The sequence below is a fragment of the Mirounga angustirostris genome, unplaced genomic scaffold (genome assembly GCF_029215605.1).
Source record: "Mirounga angustirostris isolate CCGP_5_RB_7025 unplaced genomic scaffold, mMirAng1.0.hap1 SCAF_8, whole genome shotgun sequence".
In the NCBI taxonomy this organism is placed as follows: domain Eukaryota; kingdom Metazoa; phylum Chordata; class Mammalia; order Carnivora; family Phocidae; genus Mirounga; species Mirounga angustirostris.
Genome location: NW_026991716.1, coordinates 37,491,739 through 37,505,963, shown reverse-complemented (window position 1 = coordinate 37,505,963; position 14,225 = coordinate 37,491,739). Strand labels below are relative to the sequence as shown.

The window sequence follows — 14,225 nt, the reverse complement described above, 5'->3', positions numbered from 1 at the left end:
ACTGCACTTTCAGAACGCCAGGTCCTTCCCTGGCAGGCCTAAGTGGCACATCCTGCATTGGCCTGGGCCCCTAAACCTGGATTTGAGGTGTCCCGCCCCCGGCTGGCCTGCGACTGTCCCCAGCTGGATGGAGCCATGGCTCCCACCTTCTTGCTGCTTCTGCCCCCGCTGCTGTGGTTCCAGGGCCCTGTCTCAGGTGAGAGGGCAGAGGAGCTGGCCGGGGAGGAGAGGATGGCCTTTTGCGGGACTCTCCCTCCCAGCTTTTCCTTGCCCAGTAATCTGGTTTCATGCCTTGTGGGGTTGGAGGAGAAGGCAGAGGAGATGGGGCTGACCTAGTGGCTCCTAACCAGTAAGAAGGTCACGTCCCACTATCTGGCCCCAGGCAAAGCTAACACAGGACTCAAACTAAGATAAAGCTTTGGACCCTCTCTGGGTGGGCCCCTTCATCTGCCAGGCTTGGTCAGGACCTCCGACCATGGACACTGGATTTCCTCACCCAAAAAGTCTCCTTCCCTTGTCGAGAAAGCCCTGTTTGGTGCGTACATGAATCATTGCATCACGTGTGTGTGTGTTTTAACTGGCTAAGTGGCTTGGGCCACTACCCCCTGTCCTGGGGGGAAGCCATCCTTGAAGACCTCGCTCACCCCATAGTTACTAAATGCCCCTTGAGGGGGCCTCCCCTAATCCTGCTTCCCTTACTGCCATGGCCACCAAGTTACCCTTTCCTGTACAGTTCTGGCCACCACCTATGAGGGGGTGAAAGGTGGGCACAAACGAACACAGACCCTTCCCAAGGGCACCCCACCCCGCACCTCTCCTAGAGATCCTTCTCCCTCTGTCAGGGCAGAAGTATGTCTCCTGTGCGGAGCAATCCTGGGGTCCCCCAAACCTCCCACCCACCAAATCACTGAGTTGGGTCATTCTGTTTAGTTTGTTTGGGACAAAGGGATGCTCAGAGAGGGTGCTACCTTACCCCAAGCCTCAGCTGTAGTGCAGCTGAGTTGGAAGCAGGTAGATGTCTCCTGTCATGTGCGGGGTCCTTGGCTACCACAGCTCTGGGCTCGACTGGAGAAGTCTGGAGAAACCTGCGTTTGAGAAAAGGAAGCACGTGGAGTCCCAGCTACCTTCCAGGCACTGTCCTGAGGCCCAGTTCCCACAGCCAACCTGAAACAGATGGAGAAACAGAGACTTATGGGGTCTACTTACACAGTCAATGGTGGAACCAGGGTTTGAACCCATATTTATTTAGACTCCAAAATGTGTGCTCTGCACTCTGTCTTGCTGGGGAGAAATGTGTGTGTGTGTGTGTGTGTGTGTGTGTGTGTGTGTGTGTTGACGGCAGGCTCTGGGGGGTGTGAGAGGAGTAAGTGCTGAGGTATGGTGGGCAGTGGAGTGGAGGGAGCCCATCATAGCTTTGTCCCTCTCCCTGTCCCCTGATTCCCCACCCCTACCCCTAGTTCTACTCTCTCCCTGCCAGCTGTGGATTGTGAAATGCACGGACCACATCTTATTTCTAGGCGGAGACTGTAACAGGCTGTGGACGAACAGTGAATAATTGTACAGTTCTTCGGTTTGCACTCCATTGGGAACTTAGATGCATGTTTGGTCATTTTTAATCTCTGGGTTTTATGCAACTAGAATGCTTTAAAATGAAATAGTACCTAAAATGAACTATGACAACTTGCTATTTAAAAGATAACTAGGATGGACTTATTTGTGAAATAAATAACTACTCTTCATTTTTTCAAATATTGGGTTTTCTTATCTATCTAAGTTGTTTGTGCTCTGGAATTTTATAACTTTGTGACTTCTGTTTGTGTCTGTGTATCTCTCTCACTGAGGACAAGACCCGGGTCTTTCCCACAAAACCCTGAAGTTGGGGCTAGTATCTTCCCATTGGGCTAGAAAATACCATGAAAAATGGGGCTGTGTCAGTTGGAGCTTCCTGAGTGTAAGGGCTGAGTTTCCTCCATTAGCCTGGGGGCTCCCTGAGGGTTGTGCCTGTGTCTCCACCATCAAACTGGGAGTTCCCTGAGCCCAGAGGGCAGGACTAGTGTCTACTCCAACAGACTGGAAGCTCCCTGAGGGAGTGGCCTGTGTCTCCCCCCTCGGACTGGGAGCTAGTTTTTAGCAGGGCCCAAGCATCTCCTCTATTGGATGGGGGGGGGGGGTGTAAATTCTTTCAGAGTAGGGCTGTGTTTCTCCCTGAAACTGTTGAGTCCCATAACAGCAGGAGAGTATCCACCTCCTCTCCCCTCACTCCGACCTTCGAGATGCCTCTGTCACCAGACCTTGCTCACCAGCGGTGTCTCCCCAGGTGTCCCTGCCGAGAACGTGTACACTAAAGTGCAGCACTTTGAAGGGGAGACTCTGTCTGTGCAGTGCTCCTACAAGAGCCGCAAAAACCACGTGGAGGGCAAGGTATGGTGCAAAATCAGGAGGAAGAGATGTGAGCCTGGATTCGCCCGGGGCTGGGTGCAGGGGCCGCGCTACTTGCTGCAGGATGATGCCAAGGCCAAGGAGGTCAAGATCACCATGGCGGCCCTCAGGCGCCAGGACTCCGGCCGGTACTGGTGCATGCGCAATAGCTCTGGGACCCTGTACCCTCTGATGGGCTTCCTGCTAGAAGTGTCTCCAGGTGAGCAGGCCTGCAGGGCACTGGGAGGGTAAGGGTGTCCTCCCTGCCCCGTACTCCACTCGCAGCAGAGGTAGTGAGAAGAATCATCCATCAGTGGGCGTGTTGTGCCACAGGGTTCTCATGGTTCCTTTACTGACATCTTCATGGGCATTATTGTCCCCCACTTCCCCAATGAAGAAAATGAGATCTAAAAAGCCTTCTGTGGATCTGACCTTGCCCAGGGTCACAGAGCTAGCAAGTGGCAGAGACAAGATTCAAACTTAGGGCTCTCTGCGCTTTGTTTTTATTCCATCATCTGTTCAATATATATTCATTGAGTCCCAACTCTGTGCCAGGGACTAGACGCAGTCCTGCCCTATGAGAGATGACAGGTGATCGTACATCATCAGACGAATAATTGTAGATAACAATAAATGTTCTTAAGAAAATCAAACAGTGTGACAAACTAGGAAGTAACTCAGTGGTGGGGGAGCTATTGAAGCACCAGAGACCAGAGAGGACCTCCCTGGCAGATGACATCAAGCAGAGCCTTGCATGGGGAGAGCTTTCTAGCCCTCTTGAAATGTGGGTGCTTCATAGTCTAGGTGGGGAGAACTGCATGTGGAAAGGCCCTGAGGTGAGAAAGAGCTGGGCTTGTATAAGGCAGGGCTGTGTGGCTGCCCCATATTGAGTGTGGGGCACAGTGGCAGGAGATGAGGTTGGGAGAGTCAAACAGCAGCCCTAAAGTCTATGATGTGGAGTTTGAGTTTTATTCTAAGTACAATAGGAAGTACTGGAGAGTTTACAGGGGTGTGTTGTGGCTTGTCTTTAAGATTATAACAGCTGCTGTGTGGAGGATGGATTGTGGAAGGGTAAGAGATGAGCAGAGAGACCACTGTGGGTATTCTGGTCGAGAATGACAGTGTCTTAAAGTAGGACGTGGGCCGTGGAGGTGGAGAGAAGTGGAAGGTTTCAAATCTGTGATGTTCAGACTTCCTGCCCACCCTGTACACTTTGGAGGTAAGACAGGAGGTGAACGAAAGGGAGGAATCAAGAGTGACTCTAAGGTTTTCTATTCCATCAGCAAGGTGCATGACAGTACCATTTATTGGGTAGGGTGACTCTGGAGAGGAGCCAGTTTGGAGGAGAAAAATCAAGAGCTGTCTTTGGTCATGTTAAGTTTAAGACACCTCCTAGAACTCCAGGTGGGCAAATGGATCAGCAGTGAATATATCAGCCTGGAGCTCAGGTGAGAAGTCAGAGCTGGGAATATACTTGGAAGTATCTCTGTGAAGATAGTTTATTTTTATTGGTTCTTTTTTTAAAGATTTTTTTTATCCATTTATTTGAGAGAAAGACAGCAAGCACGAGTAGGGGAGGGCAGGGGCAGAGTGAGAGGGAGAAGCAGACTGCCCACTGAACAGGGAGCCAGAGGGAGAAGGGGCTCCATCTCACAACCCTGAGATCAGGACCTGAGCCAAAGTCAGATGCTTAACTGACTGAGCCACCCAGGCGCCCCTCTGTGAAGATAGTTTAAAGTCTAGGGGATTTGAGAAATCTATACAGACAGAAAGAGGATTAGTTGTTGCTTAGGGCTGGGGGAGAAGAAAGGGAGGTAGAGGGTAATAGCTAAAGGGTGGGGATTTCTTTTGGAGATGATGCGTATGTTCTAAAATTGACTGCCTGCACGACTCTGTGAATATACTAAGGGTCATTGAATTTGGTGCTACAAATGGGTGTGGTATATGGAATGTGAATAATATCTTTAAAAAGCTGTTAAAAAATCAAGGGGATGTAAAAGTTCTCCCTTCAGTATAGAAAAAGAGAGAAGGGCCAAGCCTGAGGTCCTCCCACATTTATATGATAGGAAAGGGTGAGGAACCAGCAAGAGAATCTGAAAAAAGCAGCCCGTGATGATGACATGAGTTATCCACCCTTCCCCATTTCCCTGACCCACCTGCACCCCCCTCTTCGGTTGTGTCTGAGCTAGGGCAACTGCTATCTCTAAGATGTGGGGCCAAATCTCATTCCCCCTCTCCGGTTCTGCTTTAGACCCAGGGAATCGTTGAAACCAAGTATATCGAAGTCTTAATTTGCAGGGATACAAACATGAAATGGTTTTGTTTTTTTCTTTGCATATCCCCCACTCCCTCCATTGTCAAATCCCATGGTTTACCTTTTAAAGACCATTTGGGGAGATTCCAACTTTGCAGACCTTTTCAGTTATTAGGAAATAAAAAATCCTCAGCCCATGTAAAAACTCTAATCTTCTAGCAATATATGCTCTTCTACTCCTTCTTGAAGACCACACGTTACGGCCCAAGCCACCCAGAGTAGGGAAGAGGGTAGCCTGCTGCCTAATTCCCTCTCCTTCATCTCGGCAGGTGGGGAAGGTGGGGTTGTTCTCAGTACCTCGTCCTGCTTTCTCCTTCCAACCCCCTGGTGCACTGAGGCAGGAATGAAGAAAGGGAAGTGGTTGTGTGACTTCACTGCCCGCCATAGTTCTCTTTCTGTTGGGTGTTACTCTTTTCTACCCAGCCCTTTGCGATCCTCTGTAAGGTGGGTGTCTAAATGTTGGCTCTCCCAAGTCACCTACATGTGAGTTCTCTGAAGGGTCTTTGAGGTCTCCCCACTGCTGAGTAGGGTGATGAGGGAGGTCTGGCTCCAGGTCAGCCTCTTCCCCTATCCCTATTCTCACCAATGCTGCTTGTTCTGGGTTCCCTTGCCCAGAAAGATGGGTACCTTTCATGGTGGCCATTTGGCCCTCAGGAGTGTGTTCTTGCCATGCACAGTCATGGGATGTGGCAGCCCGTGCCAGCCCTCTCTCTCTCCCACCATCTCTCTCCAATTCTCTCGTTCTCTGCGGAGATAGACTCCACCACGCTGCCCCAGATGGGACCTCACGCTTCCTACAACCCCTTCCTCTTCCACCATCCAAATGCCAGCCTCCTAGGAAATGAGAGGTAAAAGGCTGAGGGTTTGGATGATAGGAGCAAGTGTCTCTTCGTAAGCTCCTAAGGAGGGCATCTGACCCTGCTGCTGGAGGCATTCTTTGGAATGTGGGCCTTCGATGCTTCTTTGTCCTCATTTCTGGACCCTGGTCACCAATTATGGAGCACCTGGAAAAGTCCCTGTTCAACATCATAGTGAAGAGATCTCTTTGGCGCACAGGAATGAGAAGGGTCTGGAAGTGACTAGAGAGATGGGGACTGGGAGGGAAGTTGGCCTGACAGGGTAGGTTAAAGAAACTGTGAGAGTCTCTTCCTTCTTTACTGTGCCCACTTCTTCTCCCTGGCAAACCCACATATGATCACACAGCAAAGCAGAATCCTGGGTCCAAGGTCAAGGAGGGGAGATGAGGATCTGCTCCCATCGGTGAGGCCCCCTACTCAGTCTAATGTTCCTCTCTCTCTGGCCCCTTAGCCTCCACGACCAAGAGAAGCACTCCTCTTAGACAGCTGGCCAATATCCTCAAGAGTGGAATTGTTGTCACATCGGGCCCAGCCCCCACCTCAGGCCCTGATGCCCCTTTCACCACCAGCATGACAGTGCTCACACCTGGCCTCCTCACCTTGACCAGACTCGTGCCCCCTGCTGCCTCAGAGTCCATCAGACTGACCTCCATGACGGGCTTCAGCTTCACCAGCACTGGCCCTTCCGCCACGGGGCCCAGGAGGACTGTGGAATCCCAGACAGTGACTGTGTCTCCCAGTGATGCCAGAGCCTCCTCTGCTGGCCCAGCATCCATGTCCACCAGGGCTGGGCACCTGCACACCCGATCGCCCACCACGGGAAGGTGTCATACTAGCGGGGATCTCCTCAACAAATTATCCCCTATCAGGTACCCGTGGGTCCTGGGCTTGGGTGACTTTTGACCAGATAAGGCAACAATAATTGGTGCCTGAACAGACCTCAAGGTGCAGATGTTATAGCAGAGCTTTCCTTTGCAGGAAGTCAGTCTGGCCTGCTGCTGAATGGGAGGTGGGTAGGAGGCCAGATGCCAGGGTGGAGATGTGACATAAAGGATGGCAGTAAGAAGTAAGGGTTGGGGACGGGCAAGTGTAAGAGTCTGTGGATGGAGAGGACAAGGTTGGGGCAGGACAAGGATGTGGCTCTGGGGTAGGAAGTGGGAAATGGTGGGTGCTTTAATTTGGGCTCCCCCAGAAGCAGCCTCTGGGACCAGGAGTACTGGAAAGAGCGTGGGGAAGGGAGACAAGGAACAGTTGGTAGAGAACCTAATCAAGCTGGCCACCATTGTGGGCAGTGGAGCTCAAGCCTAGGGGAGGCTCTGGGGCCCAGGATCAGACTCCCAGCTGAAGGGCGAGGGAGCTGGGGTATTGATACAGCTACTCTTGCACCAACACTACTCGTGTTCGTCATCAGTGGGGGGCTGCCTGCCATGGGTAGCAATGAGGGCTCTAGGAACAGGAGAAAGTCCTCAGGCTGAAAAAAATTTAGATGGAGGTGCTGAGGGCTGGTGCAAGGGGATACAGGCCATGCACCTACCGCATCTGCTTCAGAGGACAAAGGAGGGAAGGGCCACAAGGAGAGCCTCTCTCTATGAGGAGAGCAAGACTCTCTGTCTCATCTGTCACAAATGGGAGTCTCTAAGAGTTCTCATCCTCAGCGATGCAGTCATGATTGAGGGAACAATGGAGGGGAGGCTCTAAAGTGGAAAGATGCCCCCCTCCCCCTGGGACTTCTTCCCCTGACCTCTGAGCTCCTCACTTCCTCCTGCTACAGCTGGGTCCCCAAGAAAGGGAGGCAAACACTCCCACCAGGGCTGTGAAGATTTCTCCAGGTCTGGGCTCCTCTCATGGGGCATGCAGAAAGACATGGGTCAGGGTGGGGGCAACTGGATGCTCACCTCCTCCCTGCTCTGTCCCGTCCCCTCAGGCACCAGGATTCATATCCCATTGTGCTCCTGGGGATGCTGATCTTCCTCCCAGTGTCTGTGATGCTGATCCTGGTCTATGGGTTCTGGAAGAAGAGACACATGGGAAGTGAGTACAGCCCACCCTCCCAGCCTCCTGAGGGCAGAGCACTGGGGTTTGATACACTTGACTGCACTCTGTCCGCAGGCGGTATGTCCTTCCCTGGGTCCAGCCACAAAGACTACTTGGCACCCAGGCGAGGGAGGAGGGTGGGCAGGCAGGAACAGCACAGCATGACCCTCTGGGGCTGACTTGGCAGGAGGCAGAGGGCAGAGCCAGAAGAGGGGATGGACTGGCCCAGGATCATGGGAGGAGGAGAGAGCAGGAGCCCTGCCCCTCTTCATCTCTCTCCTTGTTCTCACAGGCTACAGGGTGTGCAATGATCCTGCTAGACCCTGGAGGGACCCACTCGGAAGACTGGAGCCTCCGTGGAAGCCTGCTTGGTCTGAGGCCACTTAACTGTGGAGTGCGTGAGCTCCTCCTGGAGGGGCCTTTGGAGGCCAGAGGAGGGTAAAGATGGGGACCTGTCTGAACTGGAGCCAGGCTGAGGACTTGCTCAAGGCTGGACTCAGGCCTCCCCAGAACCAGAGGCTGCTCTTCACCTGCTCAGTCACCTTGAGCTGCCAGGAACCTGGGACAGCCCCCAGAATGGGGAGTACCAGGCAGGACACCCCAGGGGAAGCCACCGAGGGGATTCTGCTCAGAGCCACAGAGCCCTGGGTCCCAGCTGGGTGGTGGGGAAGTCCTGATGGTGCTGTACACAGAGAGCTCCAGGTCCCGTGGGCCTCGGAACCCCTTGCTATGGAGCAGAGGGGAGGGAGAAGACAGGGGGACAGAGGTCCTCTCCCCATCTGGAATCCTGTGTCCTCAGCTTCCCTCTGCTCCCCTCAAGCTTCCCCTGGGCTTGGGGAAGAAAGAGTCCCAGAGGCAACCAGTGTGTCAAGGGCCCCGTCTTGGAGGGGAAGAAACAGCGACTAAGAGCTGGAGGTCCACAGGGGTGTTGGCAACAGGGGACCCCAGAATGGTCCAAGTCCCCCACCCTCAGGGCCCTGCGTCCTCTGATGGGCATCTGGATGTGCCCTGTCCTGACAGCAGCTGCTTGTCCCTCAAGTCCTGGGAGCCAGCAGAGCCCACCCTCCCACTGGTGCTACCCATTGGCCGGCCCTCCCTGGAAAGCTGTGACCAGGTCGCCCAGAGACTGGCATGCAGAGGCTGCACTCGGGGTTCTCTCCCCCAGTTCCAAGCTCCAGGTCTGAGCTCCCACAGGAGACTGAGGGCCCTCGAGAGTCCGTGGCAGGGGAGGCCACGGCTCCGAGAAAGAGTAGATCACCCACCTTCCCCCGGGACTCATCGTCCCCTGGGAAGAGAGGAGCTACGTGTGACCCAGCAAGCACAGCTTGGAGCAGGGCACAGCCTGGAGGAACGCCTGGGTGGGGAAGAGATGGGGAGGATGGAGCCAAGGAGCCTCACCAGGGGTCCAATGGCCCTAGGAGTCTGGCCTCTGCTTCACTGGCTCTTGGCTCAGACTTGGCCTCTTCCACAGTGAAGACTGGAGAATATGGGCTGGATTTGTCCCCTGGAGTAGGGCCTCCACCAGCCTGGAGCAACTGAAATAAGCACCTAAGGGTGGATGTGACATCTCCACTCTGCGCCCCGGGGCAGGGACCTCCCCGGTGCGAGAGCAAATGTCACAGTCAGGAGAATGACACAGCCCGGGCCTTGATGGGTAGCTGGGGGGCCTCTCCAGAATGGATGCGGGGAGAGAGGAAGGGGCAGGAGGTAATTCTGGGGGACAGCAGGGAGGAGGCACCTCTGTCCTACGTCCAGGAGAGGGCACTAGAGGAGAGACTCAGATTGAGGAATGGACAAGCTTGGTGCCAGGACACACACACACACACACACACACACACACACACACACACTGAAATCCATCCTCCTTAGCAGGAAGGTGTGGCCACGACCTTGGTGTCTAACTGGGGCGGGGCGGGGGGCGGTGCTTAACTTCCCTGGGGGAAAATAGCTCCCAAAGAGCCCCACTCCACTCGAGATCCTACAACAGCACGCTGACAGCCCTGCCTCGTCTGAGAACAGGATGTCCTGTGGGAGAGCCGCAGAGGACTCAGGACTGGGACTCAGTGAGGCCACCTGTCACTGTGTAACCGTGTGCGAGTCACTAACCCTATCGGGTCTCATTTTCCTCTCTTGTGAAAGGGGACACTAACTCCTACCTCTCAAGACTGCTTTCAGGATAAAATGGAGCGACCTGAACCTCACACAACTGAGTTAATGCCTCGTGATTGCTGGTCCTCAAGCTCTCCTCTATAGCTCTAGTGGGCTTTGTCTGCATTGAAGACCTTTGGACCCTATTTCTCTGTTTTGCCCTCAGTTGGAAGGGGCCAGGGAGGGTAGAGGGGCACACGGTCAGGCCCCAGGTGGTGGGGGCTGGACCCAGGTGGAGGCCTTTGGCTGTGCCCTGATGCTAGGCAGGGAAGCTGTTAGGAGACCTACCATCCCTCTTTGCCCAGGATGAGGGGCTCCTGGAATAGGGTGAGCCTGCACGAGGTGTCCACCCACGGAGTCTGCTCCCACATGAACTCCACAGTAAGAACACAGGGCTCTGAGAAAGGGGTCCAGACCCCCTGCCCCAGCTCTCCACCTCCGATGGGCCTGGGTGGCCTCTTTGGACCTCCAGTGCTCTGGGACATTTTCCTCAAAGCCCCAGCCTCTCATTTTCTCCTTCCTGTTCTTCCTCCTCTCCCTGGAGCTGCAGGTGGACCCCGAGCTGCGGCAGTCGGAGGGCAGGCAGGTGCAGGGCAGGTGGGGCTATCAAGACAGGCCGGGGCAGCCGCTGCCTTTAGTGGGTAAGGCAAAAAAGCCTCCTGAGCAGTGGGCTGTGACGACAGGACACACCTGGGAAGGGCAAGGACACGGAAAGAAAACCCAGCACCGAGGGGGGTTTGCTCTGCAGAGCGTGGCAGGCAGATCCGTCACTGTGGGACACACAAGCCCCCGCGGGGAGGCCAGCAAGCAAGCCTTAGGGTCACAGTTCTCCCACATGGCTGCATCATACTGAGTCGGTGGATGCTCCTCCTTCAGGCTGATGGACTTGCCCCACTGCTGGGAGCAGTGAGAGAGGAAGGCCTCCTCTGCCGGCCCCCTTTGGGGGCTGCCCCAGCTGCAGAGAGCCAGGCCCCTCCCAGGGCAGCCGGCCACGCCCCCCCCCCCCCCCCCCCGACCGGCCGCTGCAGGGTCTGAAGCCCCAGCACCCCCTTGCCATCGGGAGAGCATCCTGTCCTCAGAACGCTGCACACCCTGGCCTGCTGCCTGTCCTTCTCATCCTGGCTTTGTCCCCGGGCACTTCCGGCCTCCTGTGCTAATCTCCACCACACAGCCAGTGCCCCGCAAACCCGACCTGCCACGCTGCATTTTCACGGGGTTTTCTCCTTTCTTGGTTGTAAAGAGCCTGTGGTGATAGCTTTTCTGTAGCTCTTCTAATGACAATTATTCCTTAAAATGTGCTTGATTACGGTGGCCTTTTGACAAATGCTGATGGGGTGATTATGGCAGGCTGAGAGCTGGGGACATGGGGTGGCCTGGAGGAGGAGACCCCCCCCAGGTCCCGTCCTTCTGCATCTATCTTCTACCGCCCCCCCCTCCCCCGGCCCCTGCCGGTTATGTCCCCAGCTTCACTCTCTCCCACCCTTGCCAGGGGCATTTCCTGCACCTCCGTTCCTGGAAATGACTCTCCCTCTCCTTTCTCCTATGCCCCTCCAATCCCTACAGAGCTCCCGGGCTCCCAGACAGGCCTGGGCAGGAAGTCTCAGACCACTGGGCACCTCCAAAGAGGTCCCCTAACTCTGTCACTCACCTTCAGCCGGGACTTTTTACTTGGGTGGGGAGGCAGTAGTTGGGGCCGGGAGGAAGTGGTAGGATAGAGGAGAGATGGAGAAAGGAGAAATAGGTTCTGGTTTCACCAGTTTCTTCCTGGACTTTCACAGCCTTCTACACCCCAACCCTAGTGCAACAAGGAGGAAGAGGCTGGGCATGAGAGAGCCGGCAGAAGCTTCAGAGTCCCCCTGGAGCCTCAGCCCTGAGACCAGAGCCAGCCCACATGTAGCACCTGCAGCAGGAGGGTCCCGCCTACAGGCCAAGACCTTCCCTCCTCCCAGGCCTCCCGCTGCCCCCCTGGAGGACTCTGCCTTCCTCAGCTCTTCTTCCCGGACAAGGGAGAGGGGCTGGGCTGAATCCCCACCCCTGCGCCCCAGCACTGCCTCCCTCTCCTCAGGGCTTCCCTGCTCCCACCCCAGCTCAAGAAGAGGGCCCATGCCCCGGGAAGCCACACACCTGCTGCCCCCTGTCTTCCTGGTGCTCCTGGCCTCAGGTGATGAGGAGGGCAGAGGGAGGGAACGGGGCAAGAGGAGGGGGAGATGGCCAGGTGAGGCGGGCGTGAAAGGGGCAATGCAGAGGGAGGGCCGGGGCAGGCTGGGCTGTGGCCAGAGGCCCCTGGGTCTGGGGCACATTCTGAGGAGCGAGGCACCCACCTGCCAGCCCCGCAGTATCTGAGGAATGGTTCCCTGCCGTGAGAGCGTATTTTCAGGCTCGTGGGACCAGAAGCCAGAGTCGCTGTCTCAGCTGGAAGGGAAGTCAGTCTCCGTGAAATGCCCGTACCAGTCCCAGCAAGCCTCAAAACCGGTGAAAGTCTGGCGCAGGCAGGTATCAGCACGGACCTGTGGTGCCCTGGAAGCCTCGAGACTCCATTCAGGATAACATCAGATGGGGCTACTTTATCATCACCATGACCGAACTCAGGGTAGAAGACTCTGGATCTTATTCATATGGAATCTACAAATCCCCCAGGATCTTTGTTCATAGAAACATCCGTCTGGTGGTATCTCAGTCATCCTAAATCACAAGATGTTAGAGCGAGGAAGGACTCTGAAATAATTGTCTTCAGTGCTCTTACAGCCAAAAACCAGTGCCCCTTGCCCAAGGTCACTGCTGGTTAAGGGCAGATCACGCACCAGAACTCAGACCTCTTGGCTCACTTCGTTCTTCCTTTCCCACCACATGTGTTTCTCTGAACATTTTTGTTGTTACTAACAAGACTCATCCATTGATTTGTAATGATTCTAAGACCTCCTCAGGTTTGAGCAAGACTGGCTGATTGGGCCATTCCTGGGCATCCCGACTCCTGGCCCTAACCCCTAACCCTTAACCTTCTCTAGAAGGGTTGTGCTTGAGTTGCAGGTGACTGGGTGGGTTAAGAAATGTGGACAGACAGGAGACAGCCAGCTAGTGAGGCAGACCCGGGACTTTGGGGGGCGAGACAGGGAGCGGCCAAGGGCTCAGAGAGCCTGGGTCTTCACCTTGGACCTGCTCCTTAGAGTCGAGAGACCTTAAGCCTCAGGTGGGAAGCCAGGCGGTACTCCTGACTGAGGCCCTGGGTGTTTTTCCTGAAAAACCTCAGACTTGCAAAGGCCCCTGTGGTTCCCTTTGATGGCCAGGGCTTGAATGGCGTCTTCCCAGACCCCAGCCCAGTTGCCAAGCCTGCTCAGCCATTCGGTGAGCTGGGCGCCCAGAGGACCTTGGTCAGCTGCTTGGTCAGTCACCACCCAAGCCATGGCTCACTGTCCACTCCATGGAGGGTGGGGGCTGCACTCCGGAAGGGGAATCAAACACCCTAAGACTCCTGTGCTGGATCCTCCACAGTGCCCCCTCCGACCCCTGTACCCAAGGCGGACACATAAGTGAACAGTTAGGATGGTGGGTGGTAAGTGGCCTAATGGAAGCTTGTTGGATGGCGGCCCAGTGAAGGGAGGGACAAGGCTCCTGGAGAAAGCAGTGGTATGGATTCTCCTGGAGGACTCCCCAGAGGAGGTGATACCACTTGGGCCTTATGAGTGAGCAGGAATTGATCCAGAAGAGACAAAAGTGGGGGGAGGTGTGAGGGACGCATTATAGGTTGAGAGTGCATGGCATGGTCAAGAACAATGAAAGCAGAAAAGACTGTGCAATAGATCCAGTATACCAGTGATCATGGGATCCTAACCTAAAGACACTTGCACTGGAGCACTTGATTGTGAGGGAAATCCCACACCACACAGAGTAACCCCTCCATTCGTTTGCAGGGCATATGGTGCTTCTCAGAGTCCCCACTTGGCCCAGGGCCGTATGTGGGCTCCTCCTTCCCAGGGCCAAGGGTTAGAAGTGGGGAGGCTGGAGTGTGGGGCAAACACATGGGAGTGCTCCCCTCATTGTCATCTCTTACAGCTTCAACCCTGCCTACCACCAGGAGCACCCCCAGCGGGACCACAGCCTGGACCTCTGCCACCAGCCCTGTCACTGACAGGTACTGTCACCTCCCTCCCCGTCTCCTCCGCCCTCCACTTTCTCCCACCCACGGCCAACTGTGCCAAATGCCTCCAGCTACCATGTCTCCACTGCTACCTGGCTCTCAAGGGATGAAATGGGAGTCAAACCGTTTGCATCAGGTCACTTCGCCTCTTTAAACCTCAGTTTTCTCATCTGCAGAATGGGGCCAATGACATCCTCACCTTACAGAAGGGTAGCTTGCCTTTGGCACTATTGACGTTTGGTCTGAGGGGTGTCCTGTGCACAGTAGGATATTTGGCAGCATCCCTGGCCCCTACTCATTAGATAGCAACAGCGCAAAC

At 55.1% G+C, this 14,225-nt stretch overlaps 1 protein-coding gene across 2 annotated transcripts; it reads left to right on the top strand.

Moving 5' to 3' along the window:
• TREML2 (triggering receptor expressed on myeloid cells like 2) lies at positions 1-10,079 on the top strand. 2 transcript variants are annotated; one of them, XM_045865995.3, is made up of 5 exons: positions 1-196; positions 2,318-2,638; positions 6,041-6,458; positions 7,514-7,620; positions 7,916-10,079. In XM_045865995.3, exons 1-5 carry the CDS (start codon positions 136-138, stop codon positions 8,008-8,010), a joined length of 1,002 nt encoding a protein of 333 aa, XP_045721951.1. In that variant the 5' UTR covers positions 1-135; the 3' UTR covers positions 8,011-10,079. The 2 variants fall into 2 exon arrangements, with proteins under 2 accessions (XP_045721951.1, XP_045721950.2); XM_045865994.3 differs by lacking the exon at positions 1-196 and having other exon boundaries at positions 1,981-2,638.
• The last annotated feature ends 4,146 nt before the right edge of the window (positions 10,080-14,225 follow it).